The following is a 25,373-nucleotide window of genomic DNA, read 5'->3' on the forward strand; positions in this document are numbered from 1 at the left end:
GTTTTTTGCTTCTGCGCATGCACAGAACATTTTTATTGCACAGTGCATGCATGCATAGCACACATCAAGTGTGTGCACATGCAGCATGCCCACAAGCGAACTGGCAGTAGTTCCTGCCGGAACCCACCCCTGAGTGAAACCATACCTTCCATTGAAATTCTGATCAACAGGAGTTGGATAGGGGGTATTTAAGTATGAATGGATGATGTTGAATTGTAAGTAAATGAATATTTTAAAAATACTTCAATAAATATTGATAAGCACAACCAAATTTAGCTTTCTTTCTTTATTTATTTATTTATTTATTTATTTATTTATTTATTTATTTATTTATTTATTTATTTATTTATTTATTTATTTATATTTGATGCTTCTAGACCGCCCCCTCTCCCAAAAGGGACTCGGGGTGGTGTACAGTCCATACAGAATAACAAAATACAATAAAAAAGTTAAATATGTACAGTTGGCAGTTGGCATGGAGGAGGTTAAAATGCAATTAAAAGAACTGTACAAAGCTAATATAAATATAAATTTTAAACCCCTAAAAAGGACACAATAAATTAAAAAACCCCTAAAATAACCATATAGTAATACATTTGCCAGGAGGGATAGTTGTAATTATGCCAGGCCTGCTAATCGGAACAGGTGGGTCTTCAATTTTTGCCGGAAGGAGCGGAGGTCAGAAGTGGTTCTAATGTCGGGGGGGAGGTCATTCCAGAGGGTTGAGCCCATCACAGAGAAGGCCCTACTCCTCGGTGTCGCCCGTTGGCATTGCCTAGTGGACGGCACCAGGAGAAGTCCCTCCCTGTGTGAGCGAATTGGCTGCAGGGATGTATGTGGGAGGATGCGATCCCGCAAGTAACTAGGTCCCGTGCCATGGAGCGCTTTAAAGATGGTAATCAGCACCTTGAAACGCACCCGAAAAACCACAGGTAGCCAGTGCAGCTCACGCAGGAGAGGTGTTACATGGGAGTACCTCGTGCTCCCCATCACAGCCCACGCGGCTGCGTTCTGAACTAACTGCAGTCTCCGGGCGCGTCCCAAGGGCAGCCCCATGTAGAGAGCGTTGCAGTAATCCAGGCGGGACGTCACCAGCGCATGATTGACCGTGCGTAGGGCATCCCGGTCCAGTAGGGGGCGCAATTGGCGCACCAGGAGAACCTGGTGGAACGCCCCCCTCGCCACGGCTGCCACATGGTCATCCATTGACAGCCGGGCATCAAGGAGGACGCCCAAATTGCGCGCCCGTTCCACAGGGGGAAGTTGTTCGCCCCCTATGGCCAGAGATGGAATCAGCTGGCTGAACTGAGGTGCCGGTAGCCACAGCCACTCAGTCTTGGAGGGGTTGAGTTTAAGTCTGTTGTCCCCCATCCAGACCCCGACGGCTTCCAAACACCGGGACATCACTTCGACAGCCTCGTTGGGGTGGTTTGGGGTTGAAATATACAGCTGAGTATCATCAGCGTAGAGGTGATACTCAACCCCAAAACCACGGATGATCTCACCCAGCGGCTTCACATATGTGTTGAACAGGAGAGGCGAGAGGACCGACCCCTGTGGCACTCCACAAGTGAGTGGCCTCGGGGTCGTCCTCTGTCCCCCTGTCAACACACATTGCCTCCGGTCGGAGAGGTAGGAGCCGAACCACCGCAAAACGGTACCTCCGACTCCTATCCCTTCCAACCGGCACAATAGGATACCATGGTCGATGGTATCAAATGCCGCCGAGAGGTCTAATAGGAGCAGGATAGAGGAACAACCTCTATCTCTGGCCCTCCAGAGATCATCAACCAACACGACCAAGGCTGTCTCTGTGCTGTGCCCGGGTCGGAAGCCGGACTGGCGTGAGTCTAGATACTCGGATTCGTCAAGGTGCCGTGGAAACTGCTGCGCCACCACATTCTCAACAACCTTCGCTAAAAACGGAAGGTTGGAGACTGGACGATAATTAGCTAGCTCCATTGGGTCGAGTGAAGGCCTCTTAAGTAAGGGCCTCACCACCGCCTCCTTCAAGGCGGTTGGTAAGGATCCCTCACCCAATGAGGCATTCACCAGGCCCAGAAGCCAGCCTCGGGTCACCTCCCAAGATGCCAGTACCAACCAGGAGGGACACGGGTCCATTAAACATGTGGTGGGTCGCAGCCTTCCACGCAACCTATCCAAATCCTCGGGGGCAATAGAATCAAACTCCTCCCAGGATGGTCTCACAAGACTCGCTGTTGGTGGCCCGTCCGGTCCACTGAGGGGGGCCCATCCGCTCCGGATCTGAGCGACTTTATCCTGCAGATATTCCCCAAACTCCTCTGCTCTGCCCTGCAAGGGTGCCCCCTGCGTCCTCTGTGACAAGAGGGAGCGGGTCACCCTAAACAGGGCGGCAGGGCGGTTATCCGTGGACGCAATAAGAGTGGCGCAATATCTACATTTGGCCGCCCTTAATGCCACAAGGTAGGTCCGTAAGTAGGCTCTTACCTGTGTTCGATCAGATTCGAAGCGTGAGGACCTCCACCTGCTCTCTAGACGTCTCCTATGGCGCTTCATCACCCTCAGCTCCTCGGTATACCAAGGAGCCCGGGTGGGTCACTGCCGCAGGAGAGGTCGCAAAGGCGCAACCCGGTCCAAGGCCCCAGCCGCCGCCCTATTCCAGGCAGCCGCTAGGTCCTCTGACCGAGCGCGGGTCAGGGCTACAGGTAATGGCCCAAGCTCCGTCTGGAACCTATCCGGCTCCATCAGGTGCTTGGGGCGGTACCAGCTTGGACCATCTGGTCCCTCCTCCTCGCGGTGGGGGGTAGCGCCAGGGAAGTCCAGCCGGAGACATGAGTGATCTGACCATGACAGGGGTGTAACAACAAGGTCCCCTATACCCAGATCACTCGTCCACTGCTCAGATACAAAAACAAGGTCCAATGTGTGGCCACCTTCGTGTGTGGGGCCCTGAATTAACTGGGTCAGGCCCTTGGCTGTCATGGAAGCCATGAACTCCCGAGTCACCTCAGACGCTGCTCCCGTCGACTGCAGGTTGAAATCCCCCATAACCACAAGCCTGGGGATCTCAACCGCCATCTCCGAGATCAGCTCGAGGAGCTCGGGCAGGGCCGCTGATGTATAGCGAGGAGCCAAGTATACAATCAGCAAACCCAACTGCCTCCCTGGGCCCCATTTCACACCAAGGGACTCACACCTGGATATCTGAGGAACAGTGAACTCCCTCGGCTCTAGACCTTCCCGTATAACTACCGCCACCCCACCACCCTTACCCAGGGCCCGAGGCTGATGGAATGCATGGAAACCTGGTGGGCACATTTCCACGAGGGGTAAACCACCCTCGTGGCCCAACCAGGTCTCCGTTATCCCTGCAAGGTCCAGCTCCCCCTCAGAGATCAGCTCATTAATGAGGGGGGCCTTGTTGGTTACGGACCTTGCATTGCAAAGCATCAGCCGTAGGCCCGGGCTCTGTAGTTCCTGGCCACCTAGGTTGTGGGGGTTGGTACAAACGACCGGGCGTAGCCAACAGCCACGGTCTCCCAACTGACCTTGTGATTTTCTCTTGTCCTCGCATCCCCCCCTCCCCGCGACCGTTGTAATCAAACAACCCTCTATTGGAATAACTTGTTCCCTCTCCCCCCCCACTCCGCTCACTTCCTTCCCGGACTCACCTGTCCGTCTGGCACTGGCACTGGCTCCTCTCCCGGCCTGGTTATCATACCCCCCCTCCCTGGAACCCCTTAATAGCAATAAAAAACATCTAGATAAAAAGCCCCTCAGCTTCCGTTTCTTCCACCTCTCGGGGTTCGCAAACCCGTCATCAAGGCAGCCCCTTGAGAGAGCCAAGGGCCATACCTCCGAGAGAGGGGCCTCCCGCAGGCGGAGCAGGTCTGACCTCGAATAAATAGTTCGTTAAAAGTCCCATGGGATCAGGATGCTAATAAAGGTTGATAGAAAGTTGATAAAAGTTGATAAAAGTTGATAGCTGATGAGTCGGGGTCTTAGAGGGAGGAAGGAGATGTTAAAATATTTAGATAGAGAAGAAGGGGTGGGAATGATCGAATACCCTTAATTACATAATGACGAAGATGACCACAAGGTGAGAGATTGTTCAAGGTGTTCCATGGCAGGATGACCCAAAGGTGGGAGACTATTCGCACTGGTTCAGAGGCTCCCACCCGGTGTTCCAGGGTTCTCCAAAAATGCAGGGTGAAGTTTAGTCCTCTCTAGAAATTTACCAAACTTCTAGAGGTCCACAGAGACTTATAGTTAGTGTTTGGCATCCCCTGCTGGCGTCGACAAGGCCTGGGTGGGGGCATAGGGGTATTGGGAGCAGCCAGGATATGATGGAAGAAAACAACAGGAGTCCAGGCAATGGCGACCTTTCTTTCCCTCACCCGCCACCATAGCCACCTCCAATTAATCTCTCCCGGCTAACTCACCACCTCCTAGCAATGTCTTGTTCTCCTCCCCGGTCTTTAGTTCCTCCGGTTCTATTAACAAGATCTTTCTTTAGCCGCCAGCAGCAATGCAAACCTCGTGTCCTCGTATCTTGCGCCATCACACCCATCTGTCCTGTTTTGCTGTTGTCCTCCCCAGTGCCAGTATCTTTCACCATACGCCCCAACGCAGCCCGCAGTCCACAACTGCGCTCCGCTCCGTGTTGCTGTTACCGCTGTTGCCGCCATTACAGCCCCGCCTTCTCCTCGCTCCAAACAGCCTTCCTTCCTTTTCCGCGCTCTCCGCGCTCTCCGCCAGACTCCAGACTCCCCCGACCACCCTGGCAGCCCGAAACGGGCTCAAAACAAGCCAGGGTGGATGGGCTATCAAACCCTTGGGCCTCCGATGACATGAGGCCCGGGGAGCAATCCTTAACCCATCGGGGGAGCTCCGCGGCGTTCTCCGGAGCTCAGGAGGCGACCGCCATCGCCGGAAGCTCCTCCTCCTATTGTTGTTATTTGTTATTTTTGTTTTAATAGCAAATAAATCATTTGTCTCCTTACAGAGAACATCTTTGTAACAGCTAGTTCTTATATAATCAAAAGTAAGAACTTAATGCTACATCATGCCATTACCACAAAACTCTGTATTTTCCATCCAGAACAGAGTCATTTCTAGTTTAGTTTTGAAGAAGGCAAAAGTAGGCTGAAAAAATGTTTAATGTAATTTGTTATAAATAAAGCTTCCATTTGATGTGCAATACTTGCTGAAATTCTTTCATAATTGCTTTAGCTCTTTTGTGGGAAGTTTAGTGCCACAAAATGACACTATGATCAGCAGTCTGACATACTGACTGATATTGTCCATCAAAAAGCCAACAGGGTCATTCTATTTTCTCCTCACTTTGTCTACAACTTTCTGCTTGTCAGTCTGCTAATCATCAAAATCAGAAAGAACATTATAGATTTGAGTTAATAGAGTCAGACGTCAATTAGGAGTAGCATTCCCAGAGGTTTAAAAACAAACAAACCCAAAATTCTCCTGATATAATCATCATTTGGGAATCTCTCATTTTAAGATGGTTAAGAGAAGATGTCTGTCTCCAGCCTGCAAAGCAAAATAATCTATATTTTTTACACCTCAACAAAGTGAGTATGGATTTACTGTTCTGCCTTTTGGTTTACAGAAATCAGGGAATGGAATTGTGAGGTAGAAATTATAATAAATACATTTTAAGATAGCCATTTAACATCAGTTTTTTTTTAAAAATGTTGTAGTCATGTCCCTTCTGATTTAATTTTAAAAACTGAGCATGTTTTATTCTTTCCTATTGAAGTCTCTATTATTTGCAGAAGTGAAAGGTAGGAAGTATAATGAACTGAATCAAATATATTTCCAAATTTTGGTAACTGTTTAAGCCTCCTCTAATATAGGCAAAACATTCAACAAGTTATAGTTCAAAACACATCAGGAGGGACTCAATTTGTGGGTGGGGTTTTTTTTTTAGATAGAATAGAATATTGAGTCCTTTTATTTAATGTTATGAATGACCAAGTACTGTTAAATGTGTACATACTTGTACACATTGTGTACAAAATGTATACATCTTTAAAATGTGTACACCTTTAATAAAAAACAACTTTCTGTGACTGATTTTATGTATGTATAGAATGTTGACTGACAAATTTGGAGTTATACCAAACATTCTTGCTTCTAAATTATTATTTCTTAAGCACTACATTTAGCAAGTCTGGTTTTCCACTAAGCTCGTGGTACGGATGTCAGAATAATCAAACTGTAATATCTATTATGTTTCTTTCAAAAGTAAAAAGGAAGGCTAATTACCATCTATTCTTTGGATTTATACCAACCCAATCCATCTGTTCAGTAATACTGGGTGGTTGTTTTTTTTAGCAAAACTGCAAGATTGTAGGAAGATCTCAAAAACAAAAATGAATATTATAATAAATGAATTAAATCCTGAATACAGTAATATTGTACTTACTACTAAACATTTTAAACAATGAAAGTCAATTCTTTAAACATTATGTTCCATTTACCATAGAACTGATGTTTTAATAATTTTAATTACTGCTATGATTTCAATTCTTTGCATTCCGTTGGATATCTTAATTTTATAATTCTCAAGACAAAACCAGATTGTTTTGACATTGTAGGAAGAAAACTATTTAAAAAGTGAATTTCTCATCCCAGGCTGTAAAATCCAATACTAATAAATTAGTAACCTAAGTACTGGCTGCTGTTTATGACACAAATACACTTTATTTTGTAAGGCCATTTCCCCATATTGTCTAATAATAAGAGTAAGAACATTACATATTATTCAATATTTATAATATAATAATTTATTGCTATGTAGTTAGAATCCTGAAGCTTATAGAACAGTGCTTTATAAGCATTACAATTGGATAAAAACATGCTAATAACCTATTTTATTTTATTTTGGAAGATTTGCAAAATATTGGATATTTACAAGATTGGATGCTTACATGCTATTGTTTTGAATTGTATTGCTTTTAATAATAATTGTTATAAATGTGTACCTCTCTGAATCAGATGCTGAATAGAACAGTCAATAAATAGTGCTAGTTCTGGATAAAAGTCAACAAGGGTAAATCTGGTCTGGTTTCTTGTAAAAAAAATAGATTATACAGACTATATGTGCAAAGAAGTTTGTGCTTCAACATTGTGCGTCATCTTCTTTATCCAAATATGTTTCTGATTTTTATAAGCTATCTCTCCAACCATTAATAAAACCAAGGAACAATCTATACTGTTGTTGTTGAAAATCAGAGGCAAATGATTCCCAAGACATGACCCACAATTTTATTACCCACATAAAAATGCCTTGCAATATTGAAAGCAGCCTTTCTCATCTTGATGAATTCCAGATTTATTGAAATAGAATTGTCATAATCTGCAGACAGTATGAGAAATACCATGGTGGTTAGGATGATTTGTGCTACAACCAAACTAATTGAGAAAACATTAGGTTTCAGAAGACCAATTTAAAGTATTATTCCATGCCACAGTACCACAGTTACTGTAAGGGTGCTCTTTTACACATGAGGAAAATTAGCACAGAGGTTCACTTGTCCAATCTCATATAGTGACATTCTAAGGAATTCTCAATCCCTCTTTCTCTCTCTTTCCCTCTCACACATACGAACATATTTCTTCAGATGAATAGTTATACCATGACATCATTTTTCTTTTGTAGACTCCATACTTCATAACACACATCAAATAGATGGCTGGAGAAAATTGTACTCTGAAGGAAAACTTCATTCTTTTGGGATTCACAGATCGTCCTGTCCTGAAAAACATTCTCTTTGTGATCTTTTTGATCATCTATATTATCACTGTTGTAGGAAATACTGTTATTATTTGGGTTGTGAACATCAATTCTCACCTTCAAACTCCCATGTATTTCTTTCTCAGCAATTTGTCTTTCTTAGATCTCTGTTATTCTTCAGTTGTCACTCCCAAAATGCTTGTAAACTTCCTATCACACCAAAAAATCATCTCATATACTGGGTGCATCTTGCAACTTTACTTTTATGCTGGTTTAGTAACTACAGAATGCTACCTTTTGGCTGTGATGGCTTATGACCGATACTTGGCTATCTGTAACCCGTTCATGTATACATATATTATGTCACGAAGGATCTGTATCTTTTTGGTTGTCTTGTCATATTTGGCAGGATTCCTGAATTCTACAATCCAGACAGGATTCAGTTTACAAGTAACATGTTGCAAAACCAATGTCATTGACCATTTCTTCTGTGATGGCCCTCCTCTGAGTTATCTTTACTGTTCTGATATTTCACTCAATGAACTTTTGCTATTTACAATTGTTGGGTTTAATGAAGTCACTACCACATCATTGGTATTTGTATCCTATTGCTGCATCATCTTTACTATCCTCAGAATGGACTCAGTAGAGGACAAATACAAGGCTTTCTCTACTTGCACATCTCACTTGATGGTTATTACCCTTTTCTATGGAACTCTTCTCTTCATGTACTTGCGTCCTACAACTAGTTATTCCATGAACATCGATAAAGTAGTGTCAGTCTTCTACACAGTGATAATCCCTATGCTCAACCCAATAATATACAGCTTGAAAAACAAAGAGGTTATAAATTGTATGAAGAAAATATTAAAAGGAATGGTCTTTTCTAAATGAATTTTGTTTATATTAAAAAACAGACAAGACAGGGCACTACAATACTTACATGTTAACAGGCTAAATTTCCATTTTTCAAAACAAAATATATTGCTTCTTAAACACAAATAGGAATAGTTTGTGAATTATATATTTTTCAAAAAGATTGTGCTTTTGAAAGTATATTATTATTATTTATTAAACATGAAACTCAGCCAACTGAACATTCAAAAATGCATTCCAAATACCAGTGACTGGTGGTAAAGATTGATACGGTTTGCTGCCAGCTTCCTACGTATCAACCAAGTACCTTCTTAAAATATAAGATGTTCCGAGTAGTGCAGTTTTTTGCAGTTCCGCTGGTGTTATTGCAGGAAGCTGCAATTCTTTGATGTATCTTGTAAAATTCTTGGACATGGTGCCAAGTGCCCTGATGGCAATGGGTATCACTATTACATGCTTCATTCACAACCGTGTAGTTTCGATGGCCAGGTCGCGATATTTCATTATTTTTTCTAGTTCTTTTTCTTTGACTCTGGCATCTCCAGGAACAGCGATCTCATAAACTGAACACTTCGCCCCTCTACAACCGTGAGATCTGGCATGTTGTGCTCCAAATGACAATCTGTTTGTATTCGAAAGTCCCACAAGATCTTCACCTTCTCATTTTCAATAACGTTTTCCACTTTATGTTCCCATGACTTTCTGGATACAGGTAAATCATACTTTTTTACATGATGACCAGCAACTCGGTCATGTCTAGCTTTGTAATCAGTTTGTGTGATTTTGCTGCATTCACATATTAAATGTGAAACAGTTTTGACTTTGTTATTGCAAAGTCGGCAGTTTGGGTTGTCAGTGGATTTTTGTATCTTTGCTTTCATGGCATTAGTTTGTAGTGCTTGTTCTTGAGCAGCCAGTATTAAACCTTCCATTTCTTTCTTGATAGTTTCTATCTTAAGCCATGTCCGTGTCAAGTTGTCATCACATTTTCCTTCAATGTTTTTCAAGTGCTGTCCATGCAAAGCTTTGGTTTTCCATCTATTTAATGTATCATCCAGCTGTTTTTCCTTATATTCTGCCTTTGTTTCTGTTGTTTTTATGCTATTCTCTGTTTTCACAGCCTTCAGCAATTTTTCTGTACTTTTTTTTATGTTCACATAATCATTCAATATTTTTATTTTATTTTATTTATTTACTTTTTTTATGTTCACATAATCATTTAAGCTTCGTTTTTCCTCTTCTACAGTTTGATGGATTTGCACTAGCCCCCTATTTTTCTTGGCAGGTACAACCTGTCGATGTCACCTCGTGGATGTAAAGCGTGGTACATATTCAAAAGTTTGCATGTTTTTCCGGTCCATGTTTTCCAGTTCAGACAGAGTCCAGTTGATGATTCCAGCTGAGTAGCTTATCACTGGAACTGCCCATGTATTAATGCTTTAATTATGTTTCCAGCATTCAGCTTTGATTTTAATATTATGTGGATGATGATGATGATGATGATGATGATGATGATGATGATGATGATAATCTTTGGTGAGATTCACAGCCTTTGGGGCTGGTTGGTAACTCAACATCTCAAGTCCTAACCAAGGACCTAGAAATTGTTAAGGTAACGTGGGAGGATATAAGCTGCTCCAAGTAGGGTTGTTGTTGTTGTTGTTGTTGTTGTTGTTGTTGTTATTATTATTATTATTATTATTATTAGTAGTAGTAGTAGTAGTAGTAGTAGTAGTAGTAGTAGTATTCCTTTAGTAACAACAAGCAAAACAGATTCTTCATTTTTTGCAATATCTGTTATTAGGAAGCATTTGTTAGCGATCGTTGAACTTCCATATACCAAACATTTTGAAAACACTTCTGACATCTTGAAATAATTATTGAGCATTCCCAGTTTTAGAAAATCAATGGATCCAACTTTTCAGAAATAGAAATATTACAATTTAAGAATGAAGGTAATCACAATTAGTTTATGTTTACTGGACCATCAAATAATGTTTAAAAAGGTTTGAATATCTGATTTTTTTGTTTCTGTTGGCACTACAAGTTTTGTGGTGAATTTTGGCTTTACTAACCTTGGGCTCAGCAAAGAGAATGTTACACAGATGGAAAGAACCTTGTTTTCCTGAAGTTAAAGAATAGATTCAAGATATATGTTTGCTATCAGGTTTTGAAATGCCTTTATATATAGTACTAGAAGTGAAAGGATGGGGCAATATGTTCTTATGATCTAGGTTTAATGATCAGTTAAGGGATTGAGTTAATGTTACATCGATACTATATGGATTTTATTTCCCTTATTTTCATTTTCATAAATTCAGTTTACTTAAATCACTGTAAAGTATTTTTATTTTACTATGAAAGAAACATTTTGTTGTTTCTGAAAGTTCATTAATTAAAAAAAAACATCTACAGGGTATCACTGAGAATGATCTTAATAGAACCTCTCAGTACTGTTCAACAAGATGTTTACCTCACCTTCTTAGCTTTAAAATGATTTTCCCTTAAATTAAGGTGCCTATTCTTGATACACATTTTTTTCATTTGAATGTGTTAGACTCTACAGTTATGCAGGTAGATTCTCTGGTGCCCTATATGATGAAATCTCTGTCATGTCTTTATGGACCTATTGAGTCATGTTTTTTCTACAAGGGCTCCTATTGCCTCTTCTAAGAAAATGTAGGAAGATTTGAAACTTTTTATGTTAATTTCATTTTAACCAATTTAAATGCTATCTACATGATGGAAAACTTACTTGCTGCCATTCCAACATCATCAACCATTTCTTCTGTGATGGACCTCCTCTGACTCATCTTTACTGTTCTTAGACCTTTGCTACTCATCTGCTGTCACCCCAAAGATGCTGATGAATTTCCTAGCACAGAAGAAAGTCATCTTATACACTGGATGTTTCTTACAGCAATACTTTTATTGCTGTTTTGCAACTACTGAATGCTACCTTGTGGCTGTGATGTCATATGACCGATATGTGGCCATCTGCAACCCACTGAAATATACTATTGTCATGTCCAAAACTGTCTGCATTTTATTAGGGATGTTCTGCTACATAGGTGGACTTCTGAATGCATCCATACAAGTGGGATTTCGTTTAAGATTAACCTGCTGTCATTCCAACATCATCAACCATTTCTTCTGTGATGGACCTCCTCTGACTCATCTTTATTGTTCTGACATCCAACTTGTTCAGATTCTGCTCTTTGCAGGATTTAATGAGGATTAAATCCTAATTAATCCACCACATCCATAGTGGTAATCTCCTATTGTCACAATCCTCCAAATGCGTTCACTTGAAAGTATTTACAAAGCATTCTCTACCTGCTCTTCCCACCTGATTGTTGTCTGCACTTTCTATTGGACTCTTCTTTCCATGTAACTGTGCCCTAGCTCCAGCTATTCCTTGGAGCAAGGCAAGACCATATTGGTCTTTTATGTTGTGATCATTCCTATCCTGAACCCCATCAAACATAGCAGGGGTGTCAAACTCAATTTCATTTGGGCCACATCAGAGTTGTGTTTGACCTTGGGGGGCCAGGGAGCATAGCCAGGGTGGGGGTGGCCAGCTTGATATCACTCATCCCTCAGCCAAGGCTAGGGAGATCCATTGTCTGGAGAAGGCGAGACAAGGGAGAGTGCCAAACACTTGTCCTCCAGAGGAGCCTTGTTGTCTGTTTGTAGCCAAGTACTAAGGCAGGTCAGTCTTTCCTTCCTTCCTTCCTTCCTTCCTTCCTTCCTTCCTTCCTTCCTTCCTTCTCTTATTTTTCCTTCCCTATTCATTCTCCTTTCTTCTTCCTTCCCCTCTTTCCTTCTTTTTCCTTCCTTGCTCTCTTCACATCTTTCCTTCTTTTTCTTTCTTTTTCCCTTTCTCCTTACCCGTCTCTTCTTGGATGCACAAATGCAAAAAGGGAAACATTTCTCCCTTTGTTTTGTTTTGCTTTTAGTTTGTTTTTGCTTGCTCTCTGCCAGTGAAAATGGTTTTTGCTGGCAGAAGGCTGCAGGAGGCTGTCCAGGCCTAAAGTGGGGCTTGGGAGGGTCGCATACGGCCCTCTCAAACTCCATTTTCACTGGCAGAGGCACCACGGAATGGTCCTTCACCCTTTCTACAGCTCCACCACAGGCCAGGATTAAGCACTGCACAAGCTGTCTCCTGCCTATGGGCCTTGAGTTTGACACCCCTGATATATAGTTTCAGGAACAGAGAAGTTAGAAATGCCATGAAAAAAAACATTTCAAATAATAATCATTTCCAATCATTTTAGAGTTATTTTTTACTTGAACTTCCAAAGATTTTGTCCTGAATTTCTTTCATTCATGCAATAAATGTGCCATGTCACTGAGCAGAATAAACACCCATTTCCCTGTTTGGGAGTTACAGAACAAAAGACAGAGCACCATTTTTCTATTTTTCCTTGTTGGCAGCCAGTATTAATGAAACTAGAATCCTACATATGTACATGAACGATTTTTGTGAGACTTATTTAGAGAAACAAATATTAAATTCTAATGCACACTCTAGACAGCTAAGGATTTCCAATTATAAAGATTCTGTAGCATTCTGATGCATGAGTGAAAGCAAGTGTTGGCAACAACTATTCAATTACATAGGCACCATGTGGTTCTTAAACCACTTTGGTTCAGGGGACCAGGAGATCGTGAGTTCTAGATTCCCTTCGCCATAAAAGCCAGCTGAGCGACCTCTCTCAGCTCAACCCACTTTAGAGGGTTGTTTTGGTGGGGAAAATGGGAGGCAGAAGTATTAGGTATGCTTGCCACCTTACTTTAACTATTTCTAAACATATATAAATACTTTAAACACACACAAACACACACTCACAAACACACACACACACACACATATTAATGGCATCTTTCAGTATGTTATATTTAGTTGTGCACATCCAGTATATAATAACATTTACAATTTAAATCTCTTTGCCCTAAAAAAAAAAGCAACCAAATTACTCTAATTTCTTCTTAAAACCCAGAATACTGAGCACACAATATATGGATAGCAACAACTCAGTGGTGGGTTTCAAAAATTTTTGGAACCTACTCTGTGGGTGTGGCCTCCTTTGTGGGAGTGGCTTGCCAGCCATGTGACCTGGTGGGAGTGGCTTGCCGGCCATGTGACCGGGTGGGAGTGGCTTGCCAGCCATGTGACCTGGTGGGAGTGGCTTGTCGGCCATGTGACCGGGTGGGAGTGGCTTGCCGGCCATGTGACCGGGTGGGAGTGGCTTGGCAGTCATGTGACCGGATGGGAGTGGCCAAGACAATGTCACTGAATTTTTTGCCCCAATGAATGATCTACAAAAAGAAGATATCAAAAAGGAAATTTATTATTTTGTGCACTTACTACTTAAATAAGATTAAAATAAGTACACAAAACAATAAAAGAGATACTTACAGAAGGTAAGTAGCTTACTACTTACTACTTGCATTTCAAAGGAAATAAATACATATTTAATTTTACACATGTTAACAGCTGTTGGAATTGTGTTTGCACAACAGTGGAAAAAACAAAGATATGAAAATGAATAAATATTAGAATGTGCAAGAATGAATAAATTGACAATTAAAACCAAGAAGGCTTTGAATACTTTTTCATGTGGAATTTGTTTTATCAATTGCTAACTAACAGAAACAGCAATTAGAAATCTAAAAGTATGAAAGAAAACACCAATTATGAAAGGAAAGGTCATTAAAATGTATAAGGAAATATTATTAGTACTTGATCATTATTAATGTGTAGATAACTGCAGGACATTACATACCCACAAACACAAACTATGACAGTGCCAGGAAAACACACACACACACACACACACACACACACACACACAAACAATTTCCCCCCAAAAGACTGCAGATGAAACCAGTTTTTTTCCCTAACCCTAAGAACAGGAAAGACAAAGCCACAGGAATAAAAACCATCAAGGCATTGTGGGAAATTATAAAGGACAGTGCCAGGAAGCTCACAGAACCAGCAACCACCTCAGAATTACCTAAACAACCAGGGTGAAACACATTAAATGTGGCAAAGCTGCCTTGCACCAACCTGGCCTGCCCATAGAAAAGAAGCCACCTTGAGACACATACCATACACCAACCTGTACACTTAAAAGCAACATATTGCATCACAAATAAAACATTTGCAAAAAGGAATAACATTTCTTGTAATAAACATTCTATAAACAATAAATAAATAAAAATTCCCTAAAAATAATTAAAAACCACCAGGTTCAGAGAACACCAAAGGCCCCACAGTCCTCTCCCTCCTTATCTTTTTCCTTTTTGTCCTTCGACTTCTCCTCCTCCTCCTTTCCCCACAACCCCATCTAGCACTGATGATGTTACCTAGTTTGGTAGTGAAATGTCTGTAAAAAAAACCCACCAAGCTCAGAAAGCAGCAAGGATCCCACTTTCCCCCACCTCCTCCCTCTTTCTCCTTTTTGTCCCCCCCCCCCCCAAGACTGCAAATGAAACCAGTGTTTTTTTCCCCCCTAACCCTAAGGACAGGAAAGACAAAGCCACTGGAATAAAAACCATCAAGGCATTGTGGGAAATTATAAAGGACAGTGCCAGGAAGCTCACAGAACCAGCAACCACCTCAGAATTACCTAAACAACCAGGGTGAAACACATTAAATGTGGCAAAGCTGCCTTGCACCAACCTGGCCTGCCCATAGAAAAGCACCCACTTTGAGATATATAAACCTGGTCTGAACACTTTTAAGCAACATATTGCACCACAAAGAAAACATTTGCAAAAAGGAATAACATTTCTTGTAGTAAATATATTTTATAAACAATTAAAACATAAAAATTCCCAAACAATAATTTAAAAAAGATATTCTATAAATAAAAAAAATCCTTAAAAACCATTGTTAAGTATTCCACCAGCAATAATTTATACTATAACTATTTTAAGGTATTGTACCAACTGTAACCATTATTCCACCAGCAATAATTTATACTGTACCATTTCAAACTACTCCACACACAATAATTTAAAATGAAACCATTAAAAACATTCAATACACAATAAATTACAATAAAACAATTTAAAACAATTCTATACACAATACATTTTAAAGTATTGAGTATAGAATATTTTAAAATGGTTTATTTTAATTTATTTTGGATAGAATCTTTTTTTAAGTAGTCTAAGACAATTTTAAAAAAAGAATCCACACACAATAAATTGAAGTAAACCATTTTAAAATATTATACACTCAATACTTTTAAGTAAAATTATTTAAAAAAATTCTATGCACAATAAATAAAATATTATTTTAAAATACATTTAAAAAATAAAAGAAAAAAAGCCAGGTTACTTACCAGCAGGCAGAATCAGCAGCTCTCCGATGCAACAGGCAGCAGACAGGCAGAGAGGCAGGAGGACAGGTAAGACTGTTTAAGACTCTTAGGGCTTAGCCAGCCAGGCGAGGCTGGAGAGGGGAGGGTGGGGGGCTTTTGGCCTAGCCTCGCGGAGGCTTGCCACCCACGCCAGCCTGGTGCTTCGTCCCGGAAAGGCCCAGGGGCCTCTCCTGGGCTAAGCTAGCTTCCCGGCGGTTGCGCGTCCCACGCGACGCCGTGCTTCGTCCCGGAAAGGCCCAGGGGCCTCTCCTGGGCTAAGCTAGCTTCCCGGCGGCCGCGCGTCCCACGCGACGCCGGTGCTTCGTCCCGGAAAGGCCCAGGGGCCTCTCCTGGGCGGAGCTAGCTTCCCGGCGGCCGCGCGTCCCACGCGACGCCGGTGCTTCGTCCCGGAAAGGCCCAGGGGCCTCTCCTGGGCGGAGCTAGCTTCCCCGCGGCCGCGCGTCCCACGCGACGCCGGTGCTTCGTCCCGGAAAGGCCCAGGGGCCTCTCCTGGGCGGAGCTAGCTTCCCCGCGGCCGCGCGTCCCACGCGAAGCCGGTGCTTCATCCCGGAAAGGCCCAGGGGCCTCTCCTGGGCGGAGCTAGCTTCCCCGCAGCCGCGCATCCCACGCGACGCCGGTGCTTCGTCCCGGAAAGGCCCAGGGGCCTCTCCTGGGCGAAGCTAGCTTCCCGGCAGCCGCGCGTCCCACGCGATGCCGGTGCTTCGTCCCGGAAAGGCCCAGGGGCCTCTCCTGGGCGAAGCTAGCTTCCCGGCAGCCGCGCGTCCCACGCGACGCCGGTGCTTCGTCCCGGAAAGGCCCAGGGGCCTCTCCTGGGCGAAGCTAGCTGCCCGCCACCCGCATGTCCCACGCCAGCCCGCCGCTTCAGTGAGGACTTTCCTCGCCAAAGCTAGCCTCCCGCGCCCCCCCTCGCGCTTAGTTGCTTACCTGTGGGAAGCAGCAAGCTCCTGGAAGGCGAAGAGAAGGGAGTTTTGAAATGGAGGACCCACTTTTAAACGGGTCTCCTCCAGCCCGCTCACTGATTGGCTGGACTCCAGCCAATCAGTGAGCGGCTGGCTGGGCTAGCTAGTTTAGTGCAGATGGGCGGGGGAGCGAGCGAGCTGCATTGGGACGGCAAGGGCGATTGAGCGACAGGACCGGTGCTGGTTCCCAGAAGTTACTTCCGGGTCCGGTTACTTCCGGGTTCGGTTGCCAACCGGTTCGCGCGATCCGGTGCGAACCGGTAGGAACCCACCACTGCAACAACTGCACCATGGTGGATAAATTCATTCTTGTGGGATTGACTATCATCATTACACATCTTTTTTTTTTCTTAAACAAGTTTGGTCTATTCTTTTTTCTGCAATTGGTATACTTGGTGATGTCTCTTGACCAGATGTTGGTGCTCCTTGTTGACAGAGTCAGAGTGGATAGACTTGAATCTTTATTTTTTCTTCATGTATTTCATTTAGTTTACATTTGGTGCATGTGCCCTTTGGGTCTTCTATGGGCAGGCATATATACATATATACGGGGAGAGGGGGCGGTCTAGAAATCTAATAAATAAATAAATAAACAAACATATTTTGCAAATCACAAAACTATCAATCTCTTTTTCCATGATTATGTTTTTAAGGCTATATTTTCCTCTTGCAATTGCCATCATTTTAAAACATTTTAGAAGTTCATTTAAAATTTAAACATTTCAAAAACATTGAATGATTTTTTTTCAAAATTTTAAAAAAAATCTAAAACATTTCAATTCCTCTCCTTTTGGGACCCTCTTGTGACTAGTATTGAAGCAGAACTTAAATTTAAGTCAGGTTGCCCTCTAGATATAGTTCGAAATCCACAGATGTATAAAGAATGACAGATGAATAAATATTTGAAAGAATAAAACCTAAGCTGAGAGGGAAAAATGAAATCTCAGTTGAAAAGAAAATATGAAATCTCAGCTCGGACTTAGGGTCTTTCTTTGGCATTTAACAAGTCTACTGCAGGTAGTCCTCGACAGATGACAACAATTGAGAATAGAATTTCTGTTGTTAAACAAGACATTTGTTAAGTGAATCATGCCCAATTTTATGTCCTTTATTGCTAGACTTGTTAAATAAATTACTTAAGTGAATCAGAGAGTTCAGTAAGCAAATCCAGCTTCCCCCATTGACTTTGCTTGCCAGAAGACAACTGAGAAGGTCACAGATGGAAATCATATTACCCTGGAATGCTGCAACTGTCATAAATATGAGCTTGTTGCCAAGTGCCCAGATTTTGATCAGGTAACTTTGAGGGTGTTGCTATGGTCATAAGAATGAGAACTGGTTGTAAGTCACTTTTTGAATGACATAAGTTTAAATGGTAACTAAACAAATAGTAGTTCAGAAATTCTCCAGTCTGCTCTGGAATTCTCTGTACTAAATCCAGATGACTCTTTCATCCAATATTTTACAGATATGTTTTCTTTTTTAAAAAATAATAATTATAAAGCAATTTTCTTCACTTTATATCACAATTTTCATCTTTATAACACTTCGGTATCAGTATACCTCATATGTGCATAGTGGTTATTTTTTAACTTTAACTTTTATTTAATTTATAAACCGCGCCCTCTCCCAGAAGGGACTCAGGGCGGTGTACAGTCATATTAAAACACAATATAAATACATACAGATATAGATAAATAAAGATAAATATAGATGGAGGAGGTAACATATAAACTGTACAATAATAATTAAAATTAAAATTAGAGATACATTAAAAACTACCCCTAAAAAACTACCCCAGAATAAAATGTTTGCCAGGAGGTTAAAAATGGGACTATAAATGGGCCAGGCCAGCTAATTGGAACAGGTGGATCTTGAGTTTCAAAAATCTTGATTTCATTTAAAGAAAAAATAAAAACTTAAACAAGACTTTCATTTTACTACTATTTTACTACTATTATCCTTCCAGCAAAAACTATTGTAAGTTCTCCCATTTATCCATCTCTATCTATATTTTGTGCCATAATGGTCATAATTATACTTATGTAATCTCCCATTTAAAATTGTAATATAGACTCCTAAGTGGATAACCTTTTTTACTATCTCGCATCCTATTATTTTTCTGATTCTTCTTTTGGATTTATCCTGGAGATGGTGGATATCCAGCCTTTAGTACATTGCTGTAAAAATCGTTTGCCTTCCAAACTGAATTAAGATGATACCTTTCTTCTAAATAATTCACCACCAATCCGGCTGGGGCCTCCCATCTATACTGTATCTGGTGATTTCTAAGTTCATCAACTAGGAATGCATAATCCTTTCTGGATCTCAATATTTTAAAAGGAATTTCCTTCAGTACTGCCACCTCCTGCCTGCCACCTGTAATTTGCTTTTGTAAGTCGCTTGTAATATTCCATTCCTTGTTTTCCTGGTAACAAAGTAGATTACAATATCTCTTGATAGTTGTCTCTGTCTGGCAATCCATGAATTAACACGATAATTTTTTTTCAATCTACCAATCATATTCTGCTTTTGGTTTACCAATTAACTGAGCAAAAGCTTCTGCAAAGATTTCTTTCAAATTTTCTTGGTTATTTTCTTTCAGGCCTCTTATTCTCAAAGCAAATTCCATCACTCTGTATTGAATCATTGTAACTTCTGCCTCTGGTTTTTCAATCTTGGTTTGAATCTCATCAACTTTATTCTCCAAATTCACATTAGACTGAGTAATTTATTCCACCCTGTCGTCCAATGATGTTACAAAAGCAAACAAACCCTTAAACGCATCCACTATATCCTCTCTTATTTGTTGATTGCGGGATTGAATTAAGTCCTTAATTTCAGACATTTCATCAGACACATCTTTAAGGGCAAATGTATTTTTTTCTTGCAAAAACGAGGCTTGTGCCTTTAAAGCACCTTGGAGAGCTTCAAGTGTCATTGTTTGTGTATCCACTAAAGATAATAAAGACTGCAATTTAAGTGGCTAGGCCGGGTGACTTCCAGCACTCTTAGAGGCACTTACTTTGATTTGTTTTGAAAGCATTTCTGAATATTCAAATCACACTTTCCAACAACCAAATTATTGAGTTCAAAAAGTCCACTTAATCCCCAAATTTGTTAAATCTTATAGCTCATTAGTAAACCAAAACTGTTCTCTTTAATCTTGAGCTCTTGAGTCTTTTAACGACGTTAACAAACACTTAACAAATACTTTCCTTTTAAGTTTTGCTTTGATCACGCCTTTTCACTTGCAGACGCCATCTTTATTACCCTTTGTTCGCCTCAATCTTCACAGAAGGAAGTTAAAGTTTATACTTGCAATTATAATCACTCCTGTCTTTGCTCTGCCTGCGTCTTATTCAATTGTAGATTAAAACATTGATTGCAGGGGTGGTCATGGCATTTTGTTTCTGCTGCAGCAGAAGCGTCCCGAGATGCTGAGCCTTGTTGGGCTGCTGGGGGGGTCTCACCCTTCGAGCCCTAGAATTGCTCCTGGGGGTCTATGGGGAGCTCTACACTTGCCCAGCTGCTCTCTTCCCCCTCTTTTCCTGAGGGGAGAGTTTTCAAGCCACTTGACAGTTGATTTACGCTGTTCTAGCAGCTTAAACACAATCACGAGGCTGGCGTTCCCAAAGGAATGTCCTTCAACGCCTACAGTGCCACCGGAAGCCTATTTCTTCCCTTTTTATATCTCCTCCTTGAAAGAGTAGTACTGGGACAGGGGAATTACTCCTCTTTCAGGCCAAGAGTAAATAGGAAGATTAACTTTGTATCACACCCTATCAGGAATATGAATCCCAGTAGTTTAAAAACAAACAGCTTATTAACACCATACTTCCTGGTAGACAGAGCCACTTCTTCAAAAGGGAGTCTTCATTCTAAGCCAATTTAAATAATTCTGAAAAGAATCAAAGAAGTACATTTTGTTTCTCCCAAAGTGTTTCTAGGATACCATGGTAAGTGCTCATTTATTTCTTAATCCAATTTGGCACTCAGTGTCTCTTTAGACAAATACAACAATCAGTCAAAAGGAAAGATATAGTAACAAAGATAAACCTCTATTGAAATGTTGAAGGGTTAGTAAAATCAAATGTATTCAATACATTTGATGAAATATTTTTCAAGGTGGTGGTAATATTTTTTTGATCTAGAACCAGTGATTACATTTCAGAAAAGGTTTCTTTATAATGTTTCTTCAGAACTCATCACCCTCACCACTGTTCAAACATGTCAGTGTCCTCTAAAATATTGCAGCTGTTGATATATATATATATATTCTGATTTCCACCTCATATAAAGCATAAACAGCCTCTTGAATCATACCAGATCAGAAACAAACTAGTAATTATTTGACAACAGAGTATATGCTTCTTATAATTGGTTTCAATTACCATATTTTTCAGAGTATAAGACACACCTTTCCCTCCCTAAAAGTGGGTGAAAATTTAGGTATGTCTTATAGACCGAATGGGCTCCCAAGCTCTCCACATGTTTCATTTTCGCTATCCCCGGCCCCCAGAAGCACTCTGCAATACTCTGTGTTTTTGGTCTGCAGAGTGCTTCTGGGGGCTGGATAGGGTGAAAACGTGAAGAGCAGAGGGCTTGGGAGCCCCAAAACGGGCTGTGTGGAGCCCGAAAAAAGTATTTTTTCTTATTTTCCTTCTGTAAATTTAGGTGCATCTTATAGTCAGAAACACAGTAGTAATTTGACCTGCAATATGAATCAACTGAAGTTTCAGATTTCAAGAGCAGTCTTTCATGCAGTATATTCTAATGGTACAAATGAGATGTAAGTGTGATTTGTACATTATGATTGAATCTGACAGGCCCAGGAAAAAGACATGCTAGTCTTAATGAAACAAAGAAACTTCTGATAACCAAAAAAAATTGAGCATCCAAACTCAAGACTTCCATGTAATGAAGGAGAAGTTTCAAGAGACACATTACTTTGTCTAGCACAGATAGAATCACTGTTTCCTGAACTCCTTTTCGTCTGGCTAGGAACAATTTCTGTCTTATCTGTATTAGATGCAGTTTCTTTACCTACATTAAGTCCATTACAGTATTAATCTCAACCATTGCAGCAGAACTTGGATTTCATTGGAAAAACATGGAAAGGGTTGTCAGGTTCATACAGGGAGTAGCAGATTCAAAAATGGTTTTGAACCTTTTCCATGTCCTCAATCACTTTTCCACTCTCTTATCTCACACTCTTTAGAGTTTTTTCTAAGTATACTTAAGAGAACTAGAGTCAAGGATCTTCATCCAATCTGCTTATGTAACTACTATTTTGTACACAGATAGTTCTTTTTCATATTCTCTTCTGTATAGTTGTGTTTTCATATTCTTCTCAGAACTTCAGAAACATGGAGTATTGATAAATGATAAAAATGTATAAAAATGCTTTAAAAACATCATTTTTATAGGTTTGTTTCTCCATTCAGCTTCTTATGAATTGATTAATCTGGCAATAAATCTCCTTGTAGCCACAATAGATGAATCTGCTCCAATAGGAAAAAAAATTGGGAAAAAGAAATTGAGAAAGACGTTGGTCAATAATGTAGTGTTTTTCAAGTGGGTAAGAGCAAAAGACAGGACTAAGTTACTGTTAATGCTATGATCTCTATCATTCTCCTTCCCAACCTAGAAAAATGAAAATGGATTTTCAAAGGGGGAAAGAAAAATGTTTTTTTTAAACAACAACATAGTGATCTAATTTTCTTCAACAACATTCATAAAACTGAATTCCACTGAGAAAACTAATAGGCCAAATATGAGTTTCCCAAACTGTTTAAAGAAAAAGATTAATTGATGTATAATTACATTTCCTTTAACAGAAAATTGAAATATATTGAATGCTAATTTTTTGGAAGCTGACATGGATTTCCTGGAATTAAATCTAATGTTTGACTCCCATGAGAAAGTTCCCTTCAACTTTAAATTCAATTACCGGTAGTTCTCAATTAGTTCCCTTCAATTAGTTCTCAAATTTTACATGATTTTCCCTTTCAGTGAGGAATCAACTAAACCAGTGAGATGATTGGAGGAAATTGCACTGATGTGGAAGAGTTTATTCTTCTAGGATTCACAGATCATGTAACCCTACAACATGTGCTCTTTGTGATGTTTTTATTGATTTATGTTATCACTGTTGTGGGGAATATTGGGATCATTGTGGTTGTGAAAAATAATTCTCACCTTCAAACACCCATGTATTTCCTTCTGAGCAACTTATCCTTCTTAGACCTTTGCTACTCATCTGCTGTCACCCCAAAGATGCTGATGAATTTCCTAGCACAGAAGAAAGTTATCTTATACACTGGATGTTTCTTACAGCAATACTTGTATTGCTGTTTTGCAACTACTGAATGCTACCTTGTGGCTGTGATGTCATATGACCGATATGTGGCCATCTGCAACCCACTGAAATATACTACTATCATGTCCCAAACTGTCTGCATTTCATTAGTGATGTTCTGCTATATAGCTGGACTTCTGAATGCATCCATACAAGTGGGATTTCGTTTAAGATTAACCTGCTGTCATTCCAACATCATCAACCATTTCTTCTGTGATGGCCCTCCTCTGACTCATCTTTATTGTTCTGACATCCAACTTGTTCAGATTCTGCTCTTTGCTTTTGTAGGATTTAATGAGGTTGCAACTACATCCCTAGTGGTAATCTCCTATTGCTGTATCATTGTCACAGTCCTCCAAATGCGTTCACTTGAAAGTATTTACAAAGCATTCTCTACCTGCTCTTCCCACCTGATTGTTGTCTGCACTTTCTATGGGACTGTTCTTTTCATGTACCTGCGCCCTAGCGCCAGCTATTCCTTGGAGCAAGACAAGATTGTATCGGTCTTTTATGTTGTGATCATTCCTATGCTGAACCCCATCATATATAGTTTCAGGAACAGAGAAGTTAGAAATGCCATGAAAAAAACATTTAAGAGAATAATCACCTCCAAGTGACTTGCACACAAAATTTAGGAGAACATTTTTATGCTACTCATTTGCCAGAAATGCATTATGTCACACTTTCAAAAAAAAACTTTGGGGAATCTACAATTGTTTCAGAATTATGAAATCCACATTCATATTTCCTTTTCTATTTACTTCATAAAACTTACAAGTGAAATTTGCAGCCCTCTCTATGTGCTTCTGTGTGCTTTGCCTGGGACAGGATAATGCCAACCTTTCTAATGTTATCTTGGCACAGTCTAGTTGCTCAATTCAGAGTCTTGTTGCATCAGTGTGAAAGCTTTACACCCTAGTCTTATGAAAGCTCCTCACCAATTGATTTCTCAGAGCAAAATATTGTGCTATTGTTTAATCCCTGACTTCAAGAAAATGTCTCTTTATGTCATGATCCCAAAATATGGGATTAAAGTTATCTACTTAATAACAGCAAAAGATGCTACATGAGTTCAGATCATCCAGGCCAGAAAATCAGCACACAATCTCAACATTGTCACAATGTACACTTTGATCAAGAGGGGAAGCCTGGGTAGATCAGTCTTTGAGATAATCTAGCTTAACCATTGGAAGCCAGTGTCTTGTCTAGAAAATTCAGACTACTATTCGTTGTGTGGCTGCTTCTACATCTGTTCTGGGTTTATCTCATCCTACTCCATCAATCTTCTTGGGAAGTTAAGCCAATTTACATTTGGCTTAGAAGTGGATCTCAATAAAAGACGAACTTATTTTTGTTGATTTGTGATTAGGAGGAAAAGAAGGAGGGAAGGAGGGAAGGAAGGAAGGAAAAGTCAGAAAAGAAATAAATTGATAAAACATTTGTACAATAACAGTTAAAAGGTAACAGTCATTCCCCTAATAATATGAGATGCAATTTTATAGTCAAAGTTCTGCTCTATTTCTACTATTAAAGGCTGTATGTTTTGAAGAGGTTGAGATGAAAATATGAATTTGATCATTCTTCAAATACTGTGGGACTAATAAAGGCAACACATATGTTTATAAGGATTTTAAAAAAAAGTGTTACACCAAAGTGTTGCAAATTACATATTTTTATATGGATTGTCCTTTTAAAAAGATGATGATAATTTCTTTAGTCTTAGGAACCAGAAATAAAACTTTAACATAAATTAGGTTCTTAAAGGTTTGTTTGTTTTGCTTTTACACTGTATAATGATATTTGTGAGTGAGTTAACAGAGAACAATATGTCAAAAAGTTGTATGTAACCTTTTCATTTTACCAGCTGGTTCATAGACCTATTCTTTGGCCATTTCTCCTGGTAGCCATAAGAAATTTAATGCATTGAGTTGAATTTTTTCAAGAAGATACTTCTCATAGGGGGAGATCATTATTAGTACTGGCAATTGTGCTTTTTAAAAAAGATTTTTCTCCCCCACTCTACAAGGAACAACAGGAATAACATG

At 40.4% G+C, this 25,373-nt stretch overlaps 2 protein-coding genes across 2 annotated transcripts; both read left to right on the top strand.

The window, feature by feature from the left end:
• Positions 1–7,693: 7,693 nt before the first annotated feature.
• Positions 7,694–8,632, top strand: LOC309390973 (olfactory receptor 5AP2-like; the record flags this gene model as incomplete). The annotated part of the gene is made up of 1 exon (XM_081950937.1): positions 7,694–8,632. The coding sequence occupies one exon, from the start codon at positions 7,694–7,696 to the stop codon at positions 8,630–8,632; it is 939 nt and encodes a 312-aa protein (XP_081807063.1).
• A 14,374-nt stretch (positions 8,633–23,006) lies between these two features.
• LOC309391033 (olfactory receptor 5AS1-like) lies at positions 23,007–23,945 on the top strand (the record flags this gene model as incomplete). The annotated part of the gene is made up of 1 exon (XM_081951066.1): positions 23,007–23,945. The coding sequence occupies one exon, from the start codon at positions 23,007–23,009 to the stop codon at positions 23,943–23,945; it is 939 nt and encodes a 312-aa protein (XP_081807192.1).
• Between the last annotated feature and the right edge of the window lie 1,428 nt (positions 23,946–25,373).

The sequence above is a fragment of the Natrix helvetica genome (genome assembly GCF_964273705.1).
Source record: "Natrix helvetica genome assembly, chromosome: 1".
Taxonomy (NCBI): domain Eukaryota; kingdom Metazoa; phylum Chordata; class Lepidosauria; order Squamata; family Natricidae; genus Natrix; species Natrix helvetica.